General features: G+C 53.7%; 1 protein-coding gene across 1 annotated transcript; it reads left to right on the plus strand.

Moving 5' to 3' along the window:
* The first annotated feature begins 262 nt into the window (after positions 1–262).
* Positions 263–17495, plus strand: FNDC5 (fibronectin type III domain containing 5). The gene is made up of 6 exons (XM_074162054.1): positions 263–349; positions 9511–9626; positions 9933–10131; positions 12164–12256; positions 15622–15755; positions 16551–17495. The coding sequence occupies exons 1-6, from the start codon at positions 271–273 to the stop codon at positions 16590–16592; spliced, it is 663 nt and encodes a 220-aa protein (XP_074018155.1). The 5' UTR covers positions 263–270; the 3' UTR covers positions 16593–17495.
* The last annotated feature ends 503 nt before the right edge of the window (positions 17496–17998 follow it).

Genomic DNA, 17998 nt, shown 5'->3' on the forward strand with positions numbered 1-17998 from the left:
CCCGCCCCCGCCTCCCGGCCGATCCCAGCCGTACCGTACCGTACCGTACCGTACCGTACCGTACCGAACCCAGCCGTGCCGGCCGCTACCGGGCGGTGCTGAGCCCCCGCCGAGCCCCCCCGCACCGGGCGGTACCGGCGGTACCGGGGCCCCGGCGCTCTCCGCGGTGCTGAACCGGCGCCGCCGCGCCCGCAGGACGCGCCGCCGGCGGGGCCCGGCCCGGCCCGGCCCGGAGCGGCTCGGCCCGGCGCGGCGCGGCGGCCGCGGGGGATGGAGCCCTTCCTCGGCTGTACCGGCGCCGCGCTCCTGCTCTGCTTCAGCTACGCCGGTCTGCGCCCGGTGGAGGCAGGTAAGGGCCGCCGGGGCCCGGGGAAGGGGCTGCTCCGGAGAGGGGTGGGAGGGGGGTCGGCGGGGGGAGTCCCCCCGGGTGGGAGCAGGGGGTGAAGCGCGGAGAGCGGCCGGGAAGGGCTGCGCCGAAGGGAGGGAGTTTGAGGGCATCACCGGCTGGGACTTTGCCGGTAATTGGGTTTGGAAGAGACGGGTGATTTCGGACACGCAGCCCCGGGGCACCGGTGTCGGGAAGCGCCGAGCTCTCGCCCCCACGGGTGTCCCGGCGTGGGCGCTCACAGCCGTCCCCGGGGAAGGCGGCTCATAGAAATGTGGCATGAAAACTGGGGCTCGGGGACAGCAAACAGACCCTCGCCCGGCGCCGGGCATGGGGGAGGCAAAGGCTCTCCTGCCCCCGAGCCCCCTCCTCACGTCACGGGGCTGAAATAGAGCAGAGGAGGCAAAACCGGATCAGTTCTTCCAACACATGGCACATTATGGCACATTAATGGCACATTAGCCTCGGCAACCCCCCTCCCCGACTCCTGCTCGCCCCAGCTGTCCGGGGCCCAGCCAGGCACCTCCAGGAGCCCTGTGAGCTCCTCCTGCCCCAGAGGAACCACGTCTCCTGGGGCACAGCGTATCCCGGCCACGTAAACCAGGCCCCTCCGACCTGAGCAGCTCCTCTGAAGTGGGGGATCTTTCGGGAAGGCAGAGGTCCCCAGGACCTCTGGGCAGAGGACCCCAGGACCATTTCGGAGCTACCAGAAAGTGCTCAGGTCCAGCATCGGCAGGGCTGAGCCGTCACTCGAGCACCCCACGTCCTGGTGGGTGCTGGTGGGTGCTTCCCAGCCAGAGCCAGACACCCTCCCCGGCTCTGTGGGCTGTCTCCCTCCCCTCGCTGGCTGCAAGACGGTGGTGGAACAGCTGCTTTGATTTGCAAAACGCTGATTGCCAGAATATCTTGCATTCCAGGAGGCTGGGGGTGACTATTAGGGATGCAGAGCTCCGGGGAGTGGAAATTCCTGTGCCCGAGCCAGCCCCGGGAGTTGCTGGAGTTACATTCGCCCCTGTCCTGCCTGTGCCGGGGCTGCAGCAACCCCCCGAATGCCTTCGGCTCCGACACACGCGTCCTTGGCCAGACGTCGGCCCTCTGAAGTTGCCGTTTCACAACTGACACACCCGGCGGAGATTAATGAAGCATTCCCGAAAGGAGGGAGCGATGGGGGAAAACACGGCGGCACGATGGAGGCGTCTGCAATTGTAACAGCCCTCCCGATTTTCTGTAAACTAGGCCACTTCCCTGGCTCTTCCTTATCCTTGAATCACCTCAGCCAGCTCCTGAGAGTAAACATGGGAGTTGTGTCCCTGCCCAAAACCGCCTTCTGCTCCTGTCTTACCGGCAGCGTTTCTGTGCCGTAAAGTGCCCGTGCCACGTTAGGAGCCGGGCAGCTCCGTCACCGGGGATGGCCGCCCTGTCTCACGGCCACGGCGTGCGGTGGGGAGGCAGGAGGCTCGGCTCCGGGCTCTGACGAAGCTGCGTGACCTTGGTGCTGGTGCCACGCACCCCCCGCTGCCTCCTCTCCCCGTGCTCTCCTTCGCCAAGGGCTGTGGTGGGCTCTCCCCGCACCCCAGCGAGGCAGAGAACTTGTGCCATCCCTGTTTTTTTCCAGAGAGGGAAGAGAGGAATGAGGATATGGAGTGATTTTCCCAAGGTCACATGGAAGGTAGTGGCAGCATCACCACCAGCTCTGTGTCCCCAGCTCTACCTGAGGATGAGGCCACCAGGGCGTGTAAGCCAAGAGTCATTGGAGAAGCCCATGGAGAGGACACTGTCCCCAGCCCGGTCAGGCAGGGACGGAGGCTGGGTGGTCCCTCCCCTTTGGACCCAGAGCTCATGCATGTGGGTTCAAAACAATGCCTGTTGTGAAAGGTTAAAGCTGCTGTCCCTGGGAGAGGACGGGTGGCAAGTCCCCCCGCTGATGCAGCAGCGAGGGCTGGCGAGTGAGTGGCACCAAGCACAGACTCTGCTCTGAAAGGGGGGGGGGGTTGGCCAGGCAGGACCATTTTTGGGGCACGGTGATGCCAAGATGAGCAAGAAAGGGAAGCAGGACGGGGAGGAGAAGGTAGCTGAGAAATAACCTCCACGCTAACCCTCTGCCAGCCCTCGGCATCCCACCAGCGCTGGGTGGGTGAAGCCCTCCAGCTCATTCCTGCTGCTGCCGGCTCGAGGGGGTGCCTGTGGAAACATTCAGGATGGTCGGCAAGTCAGAAATACAATTTAATTTTGCAGCAGAGCTTGCTCTGGAAGCTGATGGCCCATCCTGCCCAGCCAGCAGCCCCCTCCTCGTCAGGCAGAGGTAACGAAGAGGGAGGTGAGCCGTGCCGGGCTCAGCGGCGCAGGGCCGCTGTTAAGGGCTGTAGGAGCGTCAGGGAGATGCTGCGGAACGATGATGAAAGACCCCAAAATAGGCCACGGTCCCTGCAACTTGCTGGGGCAAACAGCATCCCTGCAAGGGGTCTGCCTGTGGAGCAGCTCGAGTCGGGATTAGTTCTGGGAGACGGAGGGGAAAGGTAACACCCTGTCCCAGCAGAGGTAAAACTTCACCCTCCAGCACAGCCCCGGGCCTCGTCCAGCCTTCACCGGCCTCCAAAGAGCCCCCTAAACAGCTCCTCCACCTCCCCTGACCCAAAAGGGGCTGGATTCTTGTCACTGCTCAGCTTTAAAGCACGTTCTCATCCCCCTGAGCCACCCTGTAAACCAGGCTCCTCTTCCTCCGCTGAGGTGGGTCTCCATCCTCACCTCCTCCCCGGGCAGCCCCACCAGCTGCAGGGGGGAAGGAGGGCAAAGCGAAGGAGACAACCGGACTGCGGATGCTGTTCCCCATCCTGTACCTCACCAGGGCACATCCACCTTCTGCTCCGAGCCGGGGGGGGGGGCTGCGCTCACCCACGGGCCGCCAGGAGCAAACCCAGAAGCGAGCAAGAGGGCTCAGCAGGGGTGAGAAAGCGGTGATGGGGCTGGCAGCTCTTTGGAGATGGCAACCTGACCCCCTCCGGCCCCCTGCCGTCTCAGGGAGGCCACGGAGATTCCTGGCCAGCGGAGGGATGGCGTAAGCACTTTATTGATTTCTGCACTCGGCGTAGGAGAGATTTAATTGAAATATGGAGGTTTCTAACCTCAGTGTCAGCCTCTCGGCGGGGATGCTGCCATGCAAAGCAGCCAAGGTTGTGCCATCCTCTTCCACACGCCGTCTCCTGCTGGGAATACGCATGTGGGAAACAGAGATCCCTCCCAGAGAAGGACACGGTCACAACACATTCACCACACACACCATGGCGGAACCCAAATCAGCCTTCGTGGAGTGGAGTCCCTTCACCGGTACCGAATGTGGCCTCAGCCTTTTGGCCTTTATTGTTAAATAAACCCCTCCTTGGTTTATATAGTAACCCAGAGGCCTCATTACGGCCCGACTCCAGAATAATTCAGTTAAAAGCAGGAATGTATTGAGCAGTAGAACGTGCAGATCTTTGTGTGTGCAGAGCTGGGTCAGGAGCAGGCAGCAAACTCTCGGGAGAGATCTGGGTACCAGCACCCCACGGGAAACTCCAGGGCTGGCTCACCCTCTCTGCCCCTGCCGGGTTTCTCCCTTATTTCTCTGATATGACATAGCAGTGGGCTGAGAAGGGCTAGAAAAGCCCACGGTACCTGGTCCTCCCCGGATATTCGGGTGCCAGATAAATCACGTCCTGGCCGTGACTCTGCTCTGGGTTGGGAGCGTTAAAACCCAAGTCACGGTGTTGGTGAGACCCGAGCGAATCCTGCCCGGCGTCAGGACTCGGAGAGTCGGGCGTTTGGTCTCCCAAGTAGAAATCCCCCTTCCTTCTGCCCCGAGGAATTCCTGATAGCCGGGCTGAGCACAGCCAGCATCCCCGTGCTCCCTGAAAGGGCTCCATCCTCCTTGACAGCATTCCCACCCACGCACTTGGGTCCCCATTCACCGAGGAACCGGCGATAGGGCTGGGGCGGGGGGGGGGTGAGGGGGGGCTGGCCTGTTAATATCTCATTTGTACAGGGGAGTGGGTGGTCAGCAGGAAATAATTGCCACTTTCCCAGGCTGAAGAACCACCGGTTGGTCTTTCTGCTCTTTGAAAATTTCTCAGGGCTTAGCAAATAGCCCCCGCTTCCCGGGCAGGCGGGAGCAGGGGGGGTGGCGGTGGGCCCCACTCCCTCCCACTCCCCTGCAGGCTCCCTTCATTAAAACACTCGGGGAAGCCGAACGCCGCGCCAGCCCTTCCTACATACCCCAGAAAGCTGACAAGCAATTACATCCACTGACGGGAGCCATGCTGGGAGAGCAAAGAAAGGCTCAGAAAGGCAGCAAAAGTAGGGCTTTTTGTACCCGCGCTCAAGGAGCGGGCAGCAGGGCTTCGTTGAAAACATCACACGGGACCTTGCGGATGCTCCTTCCCCTTGCAGGTCGCGTCCTTCCACCTCCCTCGTCCGCAGGGAAGGGTGAAGTGCAGGAACAAAGAGGTGCTGGGATTTAAGGCTGACATTCAGTTCTTCATGCAGCTCGCAGGTGGATAGCACGAGTGAGCCGCTTCGGAGCGCTCTGCTCGCTGGACCGTGTCCTAGGGGCTCCGGAGCAGCTGAGCCTTTCACAGCAGGAAAGGAGCTGCCCTGGGGGAGAGGAGCAAACTGACTCAGAAAAGCTGTGACTACAGCGTAGCCTTGCCCATGAAGGAAGCAACCGTGCTTCACTCCAGGCAATTCCAAGCAGCGGGAGTTTCCAGGACAGTCGAATTCAGAAGGAAGGGTTTTGGGGCTGGGCTGGGCCCCTTGGTTGGGGAGATGAGTCCAGGAACCGGCTCTGATTCCAAACCTACGGCCTGACCTCAGGACTCGGCGGGCAGAGGTGACCCCCAAGGCTGTGACAGTTCCACAGGTTCATCCTTTTACTCTAAGCAATGACTCTTCCGGCAGCTCTCGTGGCTGGAGGCAGCAATCCCAGCTCTCACCCCCAGCCCCACCATCAAAGCTCATGGCAGAAGATGCAGATGGAGAGTGGCTTCAGAAGAGAGACATAACAGTAAGGAGAGAGACCACAGCAGAGGAGCCAGGAGCTCTGATCTCCTCCCAGAGATGTCTTTGCGGAGTAGGTACCTCCCTGATCCTAGAGGTGCCAGCCAAGACACCCTGGTGTCTCGGACACCCCCTTGGCTCACCCCACCGCCCTCCATCAGCAGCCCGCCCTTTCGCAGCTGGTAGCAGCAGTGGGATGGAGACAAACCTTCTCCCCTCTCATTTTCCCTCCCCATCCCATCCACGCAACAGCCCTGATGGTGAAGCCAACATAAGGGGCAGGCGGGTGGTTTCCTCTCCCCTGTGCCAGCAGCTGCTGTGTGGACAATGAAAAGCCAGGCAGGAATCAGCCCAAAGCTGTAAAGTGCACTTTTTCCACCCCCTTCTCTCTCAAATCGAAGTCCATTAATAATCAGCAAAGTGTTTAATGAGAGGCTAGAAGGAGTTCTCAGCATTAAGAGGGGATTAAGGGTAATCTTCATAGCTCATGCCTCCTTGCTGCGTGGGGGCGGTTCTGACCTGCTCTTGCCAGAAGGGCCCAGGGTGGGTAGGAGCGAGGTAGGGCTGGGACACGCAGCCCTGGGGGATGTAGGACTGCGACTCACCCGACGAAGGGTCCCTGTGGGAAGGAAACAAGACACTGTTTAAACATGCCCAGTTTTGAAGCAGCTATTCGGGTTTAAAAATCATGATTTCCTCTTAATTTATCAGGGCTTCTCCTTAAAGAGGGGGCTGCAATTCCTGCTGACACGAGAACGAGAGCATCTTTTCATCCGAGCTCACAGCTCGGATTCAAATTTGGCCAAACAGACCCTCTGCCGGTTTGCAGTGTGTGATTTGCTCCGTCAGGCATCGCAGCAGCCTCTGCGCTGGCATGGAGCTAAACTGCTAAACCAGAAATCTTGGACCATATGGATCCCTTACAGACCAGACAGGGGATGTGCTGGTCTCGACGTCTCTGGAGTAAACACGCGTGAGAAAGCGTGGGAAGGGACTACCCCTGGGGCCATCCCACCCCCTCTGCCTGCTCCCAGATCACCGGCAGCTTCAGGCACAGAAGGAAAGTTCCCAGGAGTTGCTTATGACTCCAGAAGGAACCAAACACTTGGATTTGGCACCTTTAGGCTCTGCTAGAGATGCCGACCCCCTACAGCCAGCTGGGAAACAGGAATTGCATCTTCTCCACCTGACCTCAGCCGAGCTGGCGCTACAAAGAGCCGCAACTGGCCCAGGCAGCCAAAAGCGGCGTGGAATAGCTTGGAACGGTGATGAGGTTTAAGAAAGTCATGATCTCATCGTGCATCTCCCGGGAGCGGGGAGAAAAGCATCCTCATGGATCAAAATTTTGGTTCCAAATTATTCACTCGGCTCTGGGAGCAAGAAACTAATTTGCCTGGCTTCATATTGCTATCGAACGCCGTGCTCAATTCTCTTCTCATACTGCTTTTTTAGAGCGGTTTGACACCACTGATTTACGTGTAGCTACTCCTAAACCGTGGTAGTGAAAGGAAAGGCACGCTCAGATCTGCTGCCCTAGATTTCACTGCATTATCTGCTGACTTCGACTACCCCGTCTCTCTCCCAGGTATCACTACGAAGGGGGTTTTCTAGACTGCTCTCAACCATCCACACCTCTGAGTTTTCCTTCCCTACGCTCAGAGTCCTGCTTTGTGGTCTCCGAGCACTGGGTTGCAGCTCTGCCAAGTGCTTCCCTTCTGCCTCGCAGCCCCCCACCCTCTCTCCCCCTTTCCCCGAGAGGTTGTTTGCTCTTCTCCAGCTCTGCTGGGTCTTCCCAACTCCCCCACGTTTTACGTCATCGGGAAACTTAAGACGCTTTTTTCTGCTATGCCTCCCTCAAGGTCACAGATTTCAAAGGGGACCCGGGCGCAAAGCGGGGTGTGATGTACGTTCCCTTTTCCCAGCCTGAAGCTTTTTCCCTGAGACTCCGCTCTCTGTTCCCGTGGGGTTAATTCATCTCTTTTCAAAGGCCTCCTCAACCTAAGCTGAGTAAATCAGTGGTAGCTCCTAAAAAAAAAAATTTTTAGCTCCTAAAAATATCCAGGAAAGACAACCATGCCGGGATTTAACTGTACAGCTGTACTTTGGGAAGGGCGAAGTGCCTGGCTGCAGCTGGAGACTGTTTTGTCTCCCATCTCTCAGCTCTGTCATGTCCTCCGTATGTTCTAGCAAATTCGTCAGGCGTGACTCACAGACCTTCCCCGTCCGCATTCCCATCTGCTGACTGCCCCTTCCTAAAATTAGACCCTACTCTTGTTGGCACAGGGGTTCAGTCACGGGGGAAGGTGAGGAGCTGCATACCCACGTCTGGAAGTGCTGAGTCCAGAAGGGACTAATGTCCAGGCTGAGGGGGGCGATCCATCTCCCCCTGCTTGGCATGTCCTTGGCCTCCTGCTGCAGTGGAGGGTGAGGTTGATAAATGTTTCCGTTCCCCAAGAGCTGGCTGGAGACCACTGCCTCATTCCATGAAGGCCAGTCCCTGAGGGACAAGAATGCTCTGGGTCAATACTGACTCGATCGTCTGCTCCAGAGAGGAAGGACACCTTCCCCTAGGAAATCCTGGAGGTCACAGTTTCTTGCTGCTCCTCCTTCTGAAGTCCCAAATTGACATGAATTTAACCATGCACCTTCCAGCGACCTTTCTGCTCACTGAAGGACTCGTTAGAATCAGTCCAGATCCAAACAGCTTGTCCAGACATCCCGTTCCAAAGGGTCTCACTGGTGGGCATGGGTCTCGGTCTGCTAGAAAGGGGAGCTCTGAAGGCTCTGGGTGGTGTTTGAGGAGGAGAGAAGGGAATAAGGTCATCGCTCTGCTAAGTGTGGAACAGCTCTGACCTTCAGCTGGGGAATTTTGTGCTCCCGTTATTTTCTCTGTTCCCGGGGGAACATTCACCAGGAGTGAAGTCAGTCGTTAGGAGACTCTGACACCACAGCTCGAATATTTTCGACCACATTCAGGCGGCTGGGACTGACTATAAATCCAACAAGTGTTACTGGAGACGTGCACACGTGCGTCCTTCTTTTACTGGTGACCTCAGCCCCAGAAGGGCAGTGTTGTGCAATGGTTACAAAGCAATAAAAGTATTATTCTTTGATGAGAGTCAAAAAAAAAAAAGGACTCCTTCTCACCCTGCTGACCTCCTGGGGGCAGTCAGAGTCCTGACAGTCTCGTTAGCATTTACTGCCTTTGGATTTGGGGGACAAGCTGGAGATTGCGAATTAAATTTGACCAGGGGAGAGGGAAGAGGAGTCCAACCTTGGCACAGAGCACTGGAAGGACTGTGCCAAGCCTAGGAGGTAAAACCTTCCCCCCTGAGGTGCCAAGAAGGGCTTTGCACCGTGCAGCTCCCTTGGGAAGAGGCTCTCAGTCCCAGCTGGTACCTCGGAGCTGGCCTTGGCAAGGCTGGAAGCTACGCAGATCCATCCTGCAGCTGGAAATTGGGAATAAACAGGGAGCCTTGGGCTACTGCTTTCAGGGCCTGCCCTTTTCACATTACAACGGTCCATCGGTGCTGTTGTAGCGTGTTCTGTCCCGTTGGCTGTAAGCAGATGGTTGCTGGATGTCTTCTGACCATCCGAGAGACAGCAAAACATGTATAAAAAATTCTCTGTCAAACTAACAGGGAAAAGCAAAAAGAAACACTCCCATTTACTACTCCTGAATTTCAAACCTCCAGAGCGCTCATCAAAGCGTTCGGTTTTCATACTTCCAAGGCAGAGTTTGCATTTCCTCCCGGCTGTCGCTGTCAGACCGTAATGGGAAAAAACAGAGAAACCGTGGTACGTGGCTGGGAAGGATGAGATGAATGAGCTCCTCAGTGGTCCGCTATGCTGTCAAAAGGAACTGTTTCTAAGGGTCAGATGTTTCACACATGTCTAACGCAACTCATACTCTCAGCAGAGATCTCCTAAAACCTCACTGGTAATTGGGACACGGAGTTCCTGCAATATCCAGGTCCCATCCCCAGATCCACATACCCAAACCTTGAGCAAGGTCCTTCCCCGCTCCCCTCCGTGCTCTGTCTCTGCCCGCGGCCGTGACTTTGCCTCCGTAAAGGTTCTGCTCTCCCTCCTTGCAGACAGCCCGTCGGCTCCAGTAAATGTCACAGTCAAACACCTGAAAGCCAACTCAGCCGTTGTGACTTGGGATGTTCTGGAAGATGAAGTTGTCATTGGATTTGCAATTTCCCAACAGGTACGGTGCCTGCAGTTACCCGGTTTCGATCACGTTCATCTTCACCCCAGGTCCCCTCAGTTTCCAAATTCTCTTGCTGTGGTTTAAGCCCATTCCTTCTCGTCCTGTCCCTCGTGGTCTGGGAGGGGACTTGGCTTTCCCCGTCCTCTTTGCAGCAGCTCTTCACGTATTGGTAGCTGCAGAGAGGAAAGGGTCCGATGGTCTCCACGTCCGTGGTGGACAGGGCAGGAAGAAGTGGTCTTAGATGACAGCAGTGCACACGGGAGGCCTCTCCACCACTCTGTGCTCTCCTCTCTCGGCTTCCAGAAGAAGGACGTGCGGATGCTGCGCTTCATCCAGGAGGTGAACACCACCACCCGCTCCTGTGCCCTCTGGGACCTAGAGGAGGACACTGAGTACATTGTGCATGTCCAGTCCATCAGCATTCAAGGCCAGAGCCCTGCCAGTGAGCCAGTCCTCTTCAAGACCCCCAGGGAAGCTGAGAAACTAGCCTCTAAAAATAAAGGCAAGTGTGGGTGAGTTCCTATGTGGCCCCTGGGACGCCCAGGCAGAGTAGGGCTCTGCAGAGAGGAAACCAGTGTCCTTGTGCAATGAGAATAGCTGCGTCAAACACACAGAGGGGTGAGTGCCCTCTCGCAGCCCCACGTGGACAAGTGGGACGCCCTGAGAGCACCCCGCAGACAAGGCTGACGGGTGCACAAAGCGATAGGGAGGTGCTGCCAAAGGCTGGCTCTTCATTTCTCCCGTTTCAGATGAGGTTTAACAGGCAAAGTGAGGAGGAGGAGAAGGTTTCCAGCCTAGGAGCAATGTGTCCAGCATCCTCGCAAGTGGAGAATGCCAGGGGAAATTCCTGGGCAGCCTGTGAACTCACATGGAAGTGGGCTCCTGGGTGGCACAACACTGCTGTGCTCACAGGGCACTCAGGGGGATTCGCTGAGCCTCCTCTGCTTGGATGCCAGGACAGCAGGGGGAAATATACCCAGACTCTGCCACTTTTCTTATATTTCAAATATTTCTGCCAAATCACAGGAAGTTGAGGTTGGAAGGGACCTCTTGAAATCACCTAGTCCAAACCCCTGCCCAAGCAGGGTCAGCTAGAGCAGGTTGTCCAGGATCACGTCCAGTTGGGTTTTGAACATCTCCATGGAGGAAATCAGGCACTTCCTCACCGGCAGCTCCTTCACTCGTTCCTCTTAAGCCAAAATAGATTGTTGAAGGTTTTCTGTCAGCAAGAATCTCTGCTACAAAAAGGGATAGGGAGTACGGGGGTCTGGGCTTTAAAGGGTTACTGCCTCCCTGCTGAGGACCCAGCCTGTTGCGGGGCTTTTGGCCATGGTTCCTAGGATGCTGTGAGTTCTTGACTCTTCCTGCTAAAATGATTTGGTGTCTGTAAATACTGAATTGCTGTTCATCTGAAAGCACTAAGAGGAGCACAGCTTCCCTCCCCGGAGGCCTGAACTGTAATCTTCTTAGTGCTTTGAAGCCAAGGAGGCGCATTACGCCCTGCAAAAAGGCTCTACTCATTTCTGAATCCCATGGCTCCGCTGAAAAATATCATGCCAGGCTCCACGCTCCTGAGCTGGGAGAGGAACTGCTGAAGCGTGCAAGGCTTTGTGACAGGCGCAGACGGCACTGGCAGAGACCAGAGACTGAGCAGAGCGAGCCACCGCAGGGCCAGATAACATGTAGACTTACCCCATGGCAGCTCCTCTGTGGTCACTGCCTGTTGATCCCGTCTCACAGCTCCTCCCTCACTCCATAGAATCACAGAATGGTTTGGGTTGGAAGGGACCTTAAAGCCCATCCAGTCCAACCCCCTGCTCTGGGCAGCGACACCTCCCACCAGACCAGGTTGCTCAAAGCCCCATCCAACCTGGCCTTGAACCCCTCCAGGGATGGGGCATCCACAGCTTCTCTGGGCAACCTGGGCCAGGCTCTCACCACCCTCACAGCAAAGAATTTCTTCCTGAGATCTCATCTCAATCTCCCCTCTTTCAGTTTAAAACCCTTCCCCCTCGTCCTATGGCTCCCCTCCCTGACCAAGAGTCCCTCCCCAGCTTTCCTGGAGCCCCTTTAGGGACTGGAAGGGGCTCTAAATTCTACCTGGAGCCTTCTCTTCTCCAGGCTGAACCCCCCCAAACTCTCTCAGCCTGTCCTCACAGCAGAGGGGCTCCAGCCCTCCCAGCATCTCCGTGGCCTCCTAGGGCCCTGCTCCAACACGTCCATGTCCTTCCTGTGCTGAGGACTCCAGAGCTGGACACAGTACTTCAGGTGGGGTCTCACCAGAGTGGAATAGAGGGGTAGAATCACCTCCCTCGCCACATCTCCTGCAGGTTGTGGGGGGCAGTGGCTGCAGAGCAGTTGATGCTCTGCAAGTTCAAAGCGCAGCTTGTGGAGCTGGGGTGACTGGTGGGTGAGGACTCTCTCCCTGCTGGCTTTGACAGTGATGATTTGAGTCAAGGGCCCAGTTAAACTGGTGTCTGGTGCAGGCTGAGCCAGGCGGTGTGGTTTCATGATCTCTCTTTCCCCTTGTGCAGATGAGGTGACAATGAAGGAGATGGCGAAGAAAAACCAACAGCTGCGAGCGGGGGAAATTCTCATCATTGTTGTGGTGTTGTTTATGTGGGCAGGTCAGTTCAATCTTTCCGTCAAAAGCACCTAATATCCCTAGGGCCTGCTGGCTTGCTTGGTTTGCCTCTGTAATCATGTAAGACCTGAAAAGAAACCCTTCCTCCCCTAAAGAATTCTGTATATTCAGCTGTAAGGGTATCTTGGTTCCCTCTGCAGCATCACAAGTCGGGCAGTGCCAAAAGCAGGTAAATCGATGGTCTGATGTGGTCCAGCAGGAAGCAGATGAGGGACTTGATGAACCAATTGCCTGATTCTCCATGGCTAATCCTGTAATCTCAATTTTTCCAGAAGGCACTGATGATAATGCCCTCAGCCACCCAACAGGATGCCTCAAGCCCTTCAAATGATACAGGTCACTGTAATTATCTGGCTATTTTATGACTCCAACTCTCATGCAAAACAGGAATTTAAGAGTCTTGCTCTCAACACCTACTATTATATATACACAAAAACCCACTTCAAAATCAATTAAAATAATGGAAGCATTGAAAGAACAAATGGCCCCAAACCTCAAAACACCAATGAACCCAGATCCTCTCAACATCCACTATTAAAATACAAAGAATAGTATTTAATAGGAAGAGGAGGGACATTAGCAGAAACATATTAACTGAAAGGAAGGAAACGTCTACATGAGCTTAGGATGGGAGAAGGAAGCATTAGCTGAAAGCTGCTATCCAAAAGGGTGCTTTGGAGCCAAACTTTTGGCAATCTTTTGAAATTCCACCCTAGTCTTCCTTCCATCCTGCAGCCACTAATCCTTTTAACCCAAGCGGAGGCTCTGCTCCAAGACAGCTACCATAGTATATGATTTTATAAGCGAGACCACATGCCCAGCTGCAGCTGAAAGCACCCAGTGCTGAGGAAGGTAAAGTAAAATCATCCTCAGGCCACTTTGCTGTAAGATGCGATGGGCATAACTAGGCACAGACATTAACACAGCCTCTAAAAGAGCATCGTAAGTGTGTTCCTTTAAAATGAAGATCCCTCACTGTCACTTTCTGTAATATGGACAAATGTATACATTAAATTTCCAAAGAGAACCACGAGTTTTCCGACAGGAGTTTGGGACCACATTTCAATACAGCAAACTGTAGCTAGGACAGACCTCGCTCATGTGTTTTAAGCTGGCAAACAGGGAGAAGAAAACGCCTCCGACTCCCGCTCCATCAGCTTAGCATGTCTGAAGAGGCTGCAGCCGGCCCTTCAGCTTGTTCAGTTTGGAAATTACATGCATGAGTTAATGGGAAATAAAGTTTGCACACATTTGTTTTCTATTTAGAGCCCCAGCCTCCCCTGGCTGCCAGTCTGCTGCTGCTCCTGCTGCAGCGTGAAACACTAATGAAACAACATTTGCTCCCTGCGAGTCACAGAGCACGTCGCCCAAGGGGGGAACAGTTCAGGTGACCCAAGGAAACAGGCAGGAAGGGAAATTAGCACAATGGTAAATCTCTGATCCGTAAAAGACAACCTTTGCCACTCGGTATTTAGTCCTCTCGGCCCAGGCAAACCACTTTTCCATGCACAGAGGGTGTAAACAGTCGCACGGAGAATTTTTCTCGCTCAGAAGAGAAAGCCACCACAACAGCACTGAGAAGCTGATGACTTTGACACCTTGTAGTTTCACCAGTTGACTCCAACAGAGGATTTGGCCCATTTAGACTAGATTCTGCTGCGATGAGATGCCTCCAGGGAGAGAAGCGAAGAGGAAACCAGTCACTGATCTGAGATCTGTCACAGAAGAGGAGGATGGAGGGACTGGATGTGTCCTGTGCAGCTCTGCAAGGTTTCTTACAAGGGAATCCAGGTGACACAGAATCAGATCCACGTATAATACCTTTTTGCCCTGGAATGTCCTGAGTTTACCATACCTTATCTGCATTTCCAGAGACTGGACACCAATTATTGCTAAAGATGACAGCCAAATGAAAACCTAATCTAAATTAAAAGGTTTCCAAAACCTCTAGTCCATGATCTTTTCAGCGTTTACACCAAGTTTTAGTTCTGCACATTCAAATTTAAATGCCCTGCCAGTAAAAACAATCATGAATAATTACACAAAGCGACTGAACAACTGATTCATCTCCCACTGTATTATAATCTAAAACTCACATCAGCGTTGGAACAAAGAATTTGCTAATACCACCATTTCCCTTCTAGACAGATGACTTACATTTGAAAAGGAAAGTGGGTGAGGGGAAAATCTCTTTACATCTAGTGGGTTCTTTACAAAGTCTCAATAAAAAAAACCCTCTTTCCAGCTCTTAACCTGGCCGGGCCATAACCTGAATGTATGACGATGTTTTAGCAAATGCCAACAGGAACCGGTCTGTGCCCAGGGCTCTGAACTGAGACGAGACCCAAGCTCTCGTGCTGTCCCTCTTCCCGGTATCGTTCACAGCACTTTGCTTCTCTCTGCCTCAGTTTTTCCATCAGAAATGACAGAAGGTGTGACTGTGGCAGATGTTCGCCTTCTCTCTCAGGATCAGCCATTTGTTCACGTGCGCAAGAAAGAATTTAGACCACCGTGTTTATCAGTAACACCTGGGGGCAGCTGCCATAACAACACCTCGCTTTATAAAGCAGTTTGTGATGATCTGGTGAAAGCCTTACACATGTTTTGCTATCAAGGGAGCTGGAATATTTCTCAGTAAGGGAGAAGCAGCATCTGCCTGGGTCTACTTAACCTCCGGGTTTGGAATCTGCAGGCAGAGAAGTTATTTGGTCAAAATGTCACATAAAAGGTTCCGAGAAAGACATTTGCAGTCTTCTTACGTGTCATGGCTGCCCCTGCTTTTCTCTTCATGTGCCTGCGTGTGTGGGAGGAAATTTCCACTGGCAGCTTCTGCTGCCGTCACTGTTGCATATTTGCAGATGTTGTCCTGCTGCTCAAAAGGCCCTGGCTTATATGACAGGCAGGCAGGTACTGTACCTGCCTCTCATCTGCCAGCTCCTTCTTCTCACCCCAGAGGAGAGAGATCAGAGGACACCTTCTCACTAACCAGAAACTCCAGGAGCTCCTGTGTTTGCAAAGCAAAGATCCCATTTAACCGCACTGCGAGTGTTGATCGGTATCCAAACCTAGGGCTCGAAACACTTGTCCCATTTAATGATAGGGAAGTTGGAATATAATTAATCTTCTGTTCTACTGTCTAACTAGTTTAGCACGGAATTAGGCATCGAGAAGGAAAGAGCTGGAGGGCTGACTAGCTGTGTTAGAAAATGATCCTTAGGAGGAATTGTGAACGCTGCCGAGATCTCTACCAGGAGGCACAAAGCCGGCTGGCAAGTGAGGGATCTCTGATCTCTGCAGGCTCCGGGGGCTGAGCTCATTTGTGTGATCACTAATGCTTTTTCCTGTTAGGGGTGATCGCCCTGTTTTGCAGACAGTACGATATCATCAAAGATAACGAGCCAAATAACAGCAAGGAGAAAGCCAAGAGCGCCTCGGAGAACAGCACTCCCGAGCACCAGAGCGGAGGGCTCCTGCGCAGCAAGGTGAGACGCTGCTGGCACCCGGTGGGGGACGGGACAGACAATCAACTTCCAGCTGGGCTTCAGTGAAATTATCCCAAAAAAAGCAGCCTCTGTTAACCATCCTCACTCCAGCCTCCTCCCGCCAGCTCTGATGCAGAAAGGGAACACCCCTTCACATCCACGCACGCCGGCACCACGGCTTGGTTAGTGGCCTGAGCCTCCCAGATGCATCAGGGCAGCAGCACTTCACCCCCACCTCTGGATTAGGATTAGATTCAGTAAAACAGATTTTAATCCATAACTCTGAAATATCCGAACATCTCTGGAAGAAAAATACACTGAGCAACACTGCAGTCCCTGAGCCGCTGGGTCCTTACCCCCCCCAGCAGCCCTTCGGTGGCATGTGGTAAAGGGGATATTACTCTTGCATGGCTGGTAATACCCGTGATGTTAAAGGTAGGCCATATCCATAACAACAGCAGACTCAAGCCTATAATTTATACCAACTTATTTCAACTAATTTAACTTCCTTGTGTTTCCATTCACAACATGCCCTCTGGCACATCCCCACCACTCCGCATTTACTTAGGATTTGAAATAGTCCCCTAATTCAGGCTCATTTGGAAGCAGACGGTGATGAACCACACAACCCTAAAGCTCAACTCCGGCCCTTTTTCATTATCCTGAGGGGAAGGGAACAAGAACTCTTACAAAAACAAAAACTGACCCACATGCTGCACTCCTCTCATCTGTTTTTTTTCCTCTCTAGCGATTCCTATCCATTTTTTCTCCCTTTTATCTCCTTTTCTCTTCTAGTTCCCCAAAAACAAGCCCTCAGTGAACATCATTGAAGCGTGACAGCCTGCCATCTGATGGATGGACTCCATTCCTCACTCTCACTTTCTGCCTCTGAGCCTTGATGACTTGGGAGGTGAAATATCGTTGGAGGGATTTGGAAAGAGAGCTAGTGATTGTCACTCGCTGGCATTCACGCCTCCTCGTCCGTGTTCTGCAAAACATCTGGCCAGAAAGAAAAAATCCTGCAAAAAAATAACAAAGAAAACCACCCTGAAACCCAAACAATTAAGATGGAAAAGCATCAGTGAGGTGGCTGCTGCCGGTGATCCTCTACTGGACTCACGAATCACCTGGGCTGGAGCAGCTTCTCACGCACTCCTCTCCACCCTCACACTCCATCTTCTGGAACGATTTTCCTGTCTTTGGAAATGTGCAAGGTTTTTGTTGTATCTTTATTTTGTCTCACTGTCGCTCCATCTTGACAGTATTAAGGTGAGCTCAGGCATCAGTCACTGTCACTCCTCTTCCGAGCAAGGAAGGAGGAAAGCTCATCCCAGACACCACGAGCAACCAGATTTGGGCTGCTGTGTGCGCTCCCGGCTTGCTTTGTTCCGTTGATGTGTGTTGTGTAACACGTCTTGCAGGTGGGTTTTTAAAACAAAGAAAAAAAAGGCATACCCCAGTCTCCATTCCCACTGGGAGAACTTCCCTGGTTGTTCTCCGGTTAGGCTGCAGCACGTGTCTCCACCGTTGCTGTCTCTCCTGTCTCGCACTGGTGCTCTTCACCTCAGATAATGGGGGCATGCCCAACACTGAGGCACAGACAGACCCATATGAGGGGACACCAGGAGCCATTGTTTAGCTTCCAGGATAATTTCAACCATTTTCTTCACGGTATTTTCAGCTGGGCCTGCGTCCACCACCGGTGTGATAAAAGGTCTGTAAAAAATGTAGCCAGTCAGCAAAAAAAAGTAAAAAAAAAAGTTAAAAAAAAAAATCACGATACCGGTTGCTATGCAAGGTCACCCATGGCAATAGCTCTTTATTGCGAAAGGCTCTTGCCTAAGGGACCTTTTTCTGAGGGCTTAAGTTCTTAAATTGCTTCTTTTAGTGGGGTTCCTGTGGGAAGGTCTGGTTCTCCTTACACGTCCCGTCTGCACTATTTTTTGTGACGTTGTAATGCCAGGTATCTGCTGCAGGCGGTCCTCCGGAAAAAGGGTGACGAGGAGTGGAAAAGGGGTTGGGGTTCTCCTCTTCTCTCTTATTAAGTGCTTGATGTTTGTAAGCTGACAGGATCCCTGGGATTGCTGGTGCTCTGGAAGCTGGTAGATGCAAGTCCATCACACCGAAAAGATTTACTCTTTGTAGTGCGCCATGGGGTATCTGTATTTATTTAATTACTCCACGAAACCACTCCATATGCACTAGGGGATGAGGCAAGATCCTACTTGTTCCATCAAACACCA

This window comes from Numenius arquata, chromosome 21, assembly GCF_964106895.1.
Source record: "Numenius arquata chromosome 21, bNumArq3.hap1.1, whole genome shotgun sequence".
NCBI classification, from domain to species: domain Eukaryota; kingdom Metazoa; phylum Chordata; class Aves; order Charadriiformes; family Scolopacidae; genus Numenius; species Numenius arquata.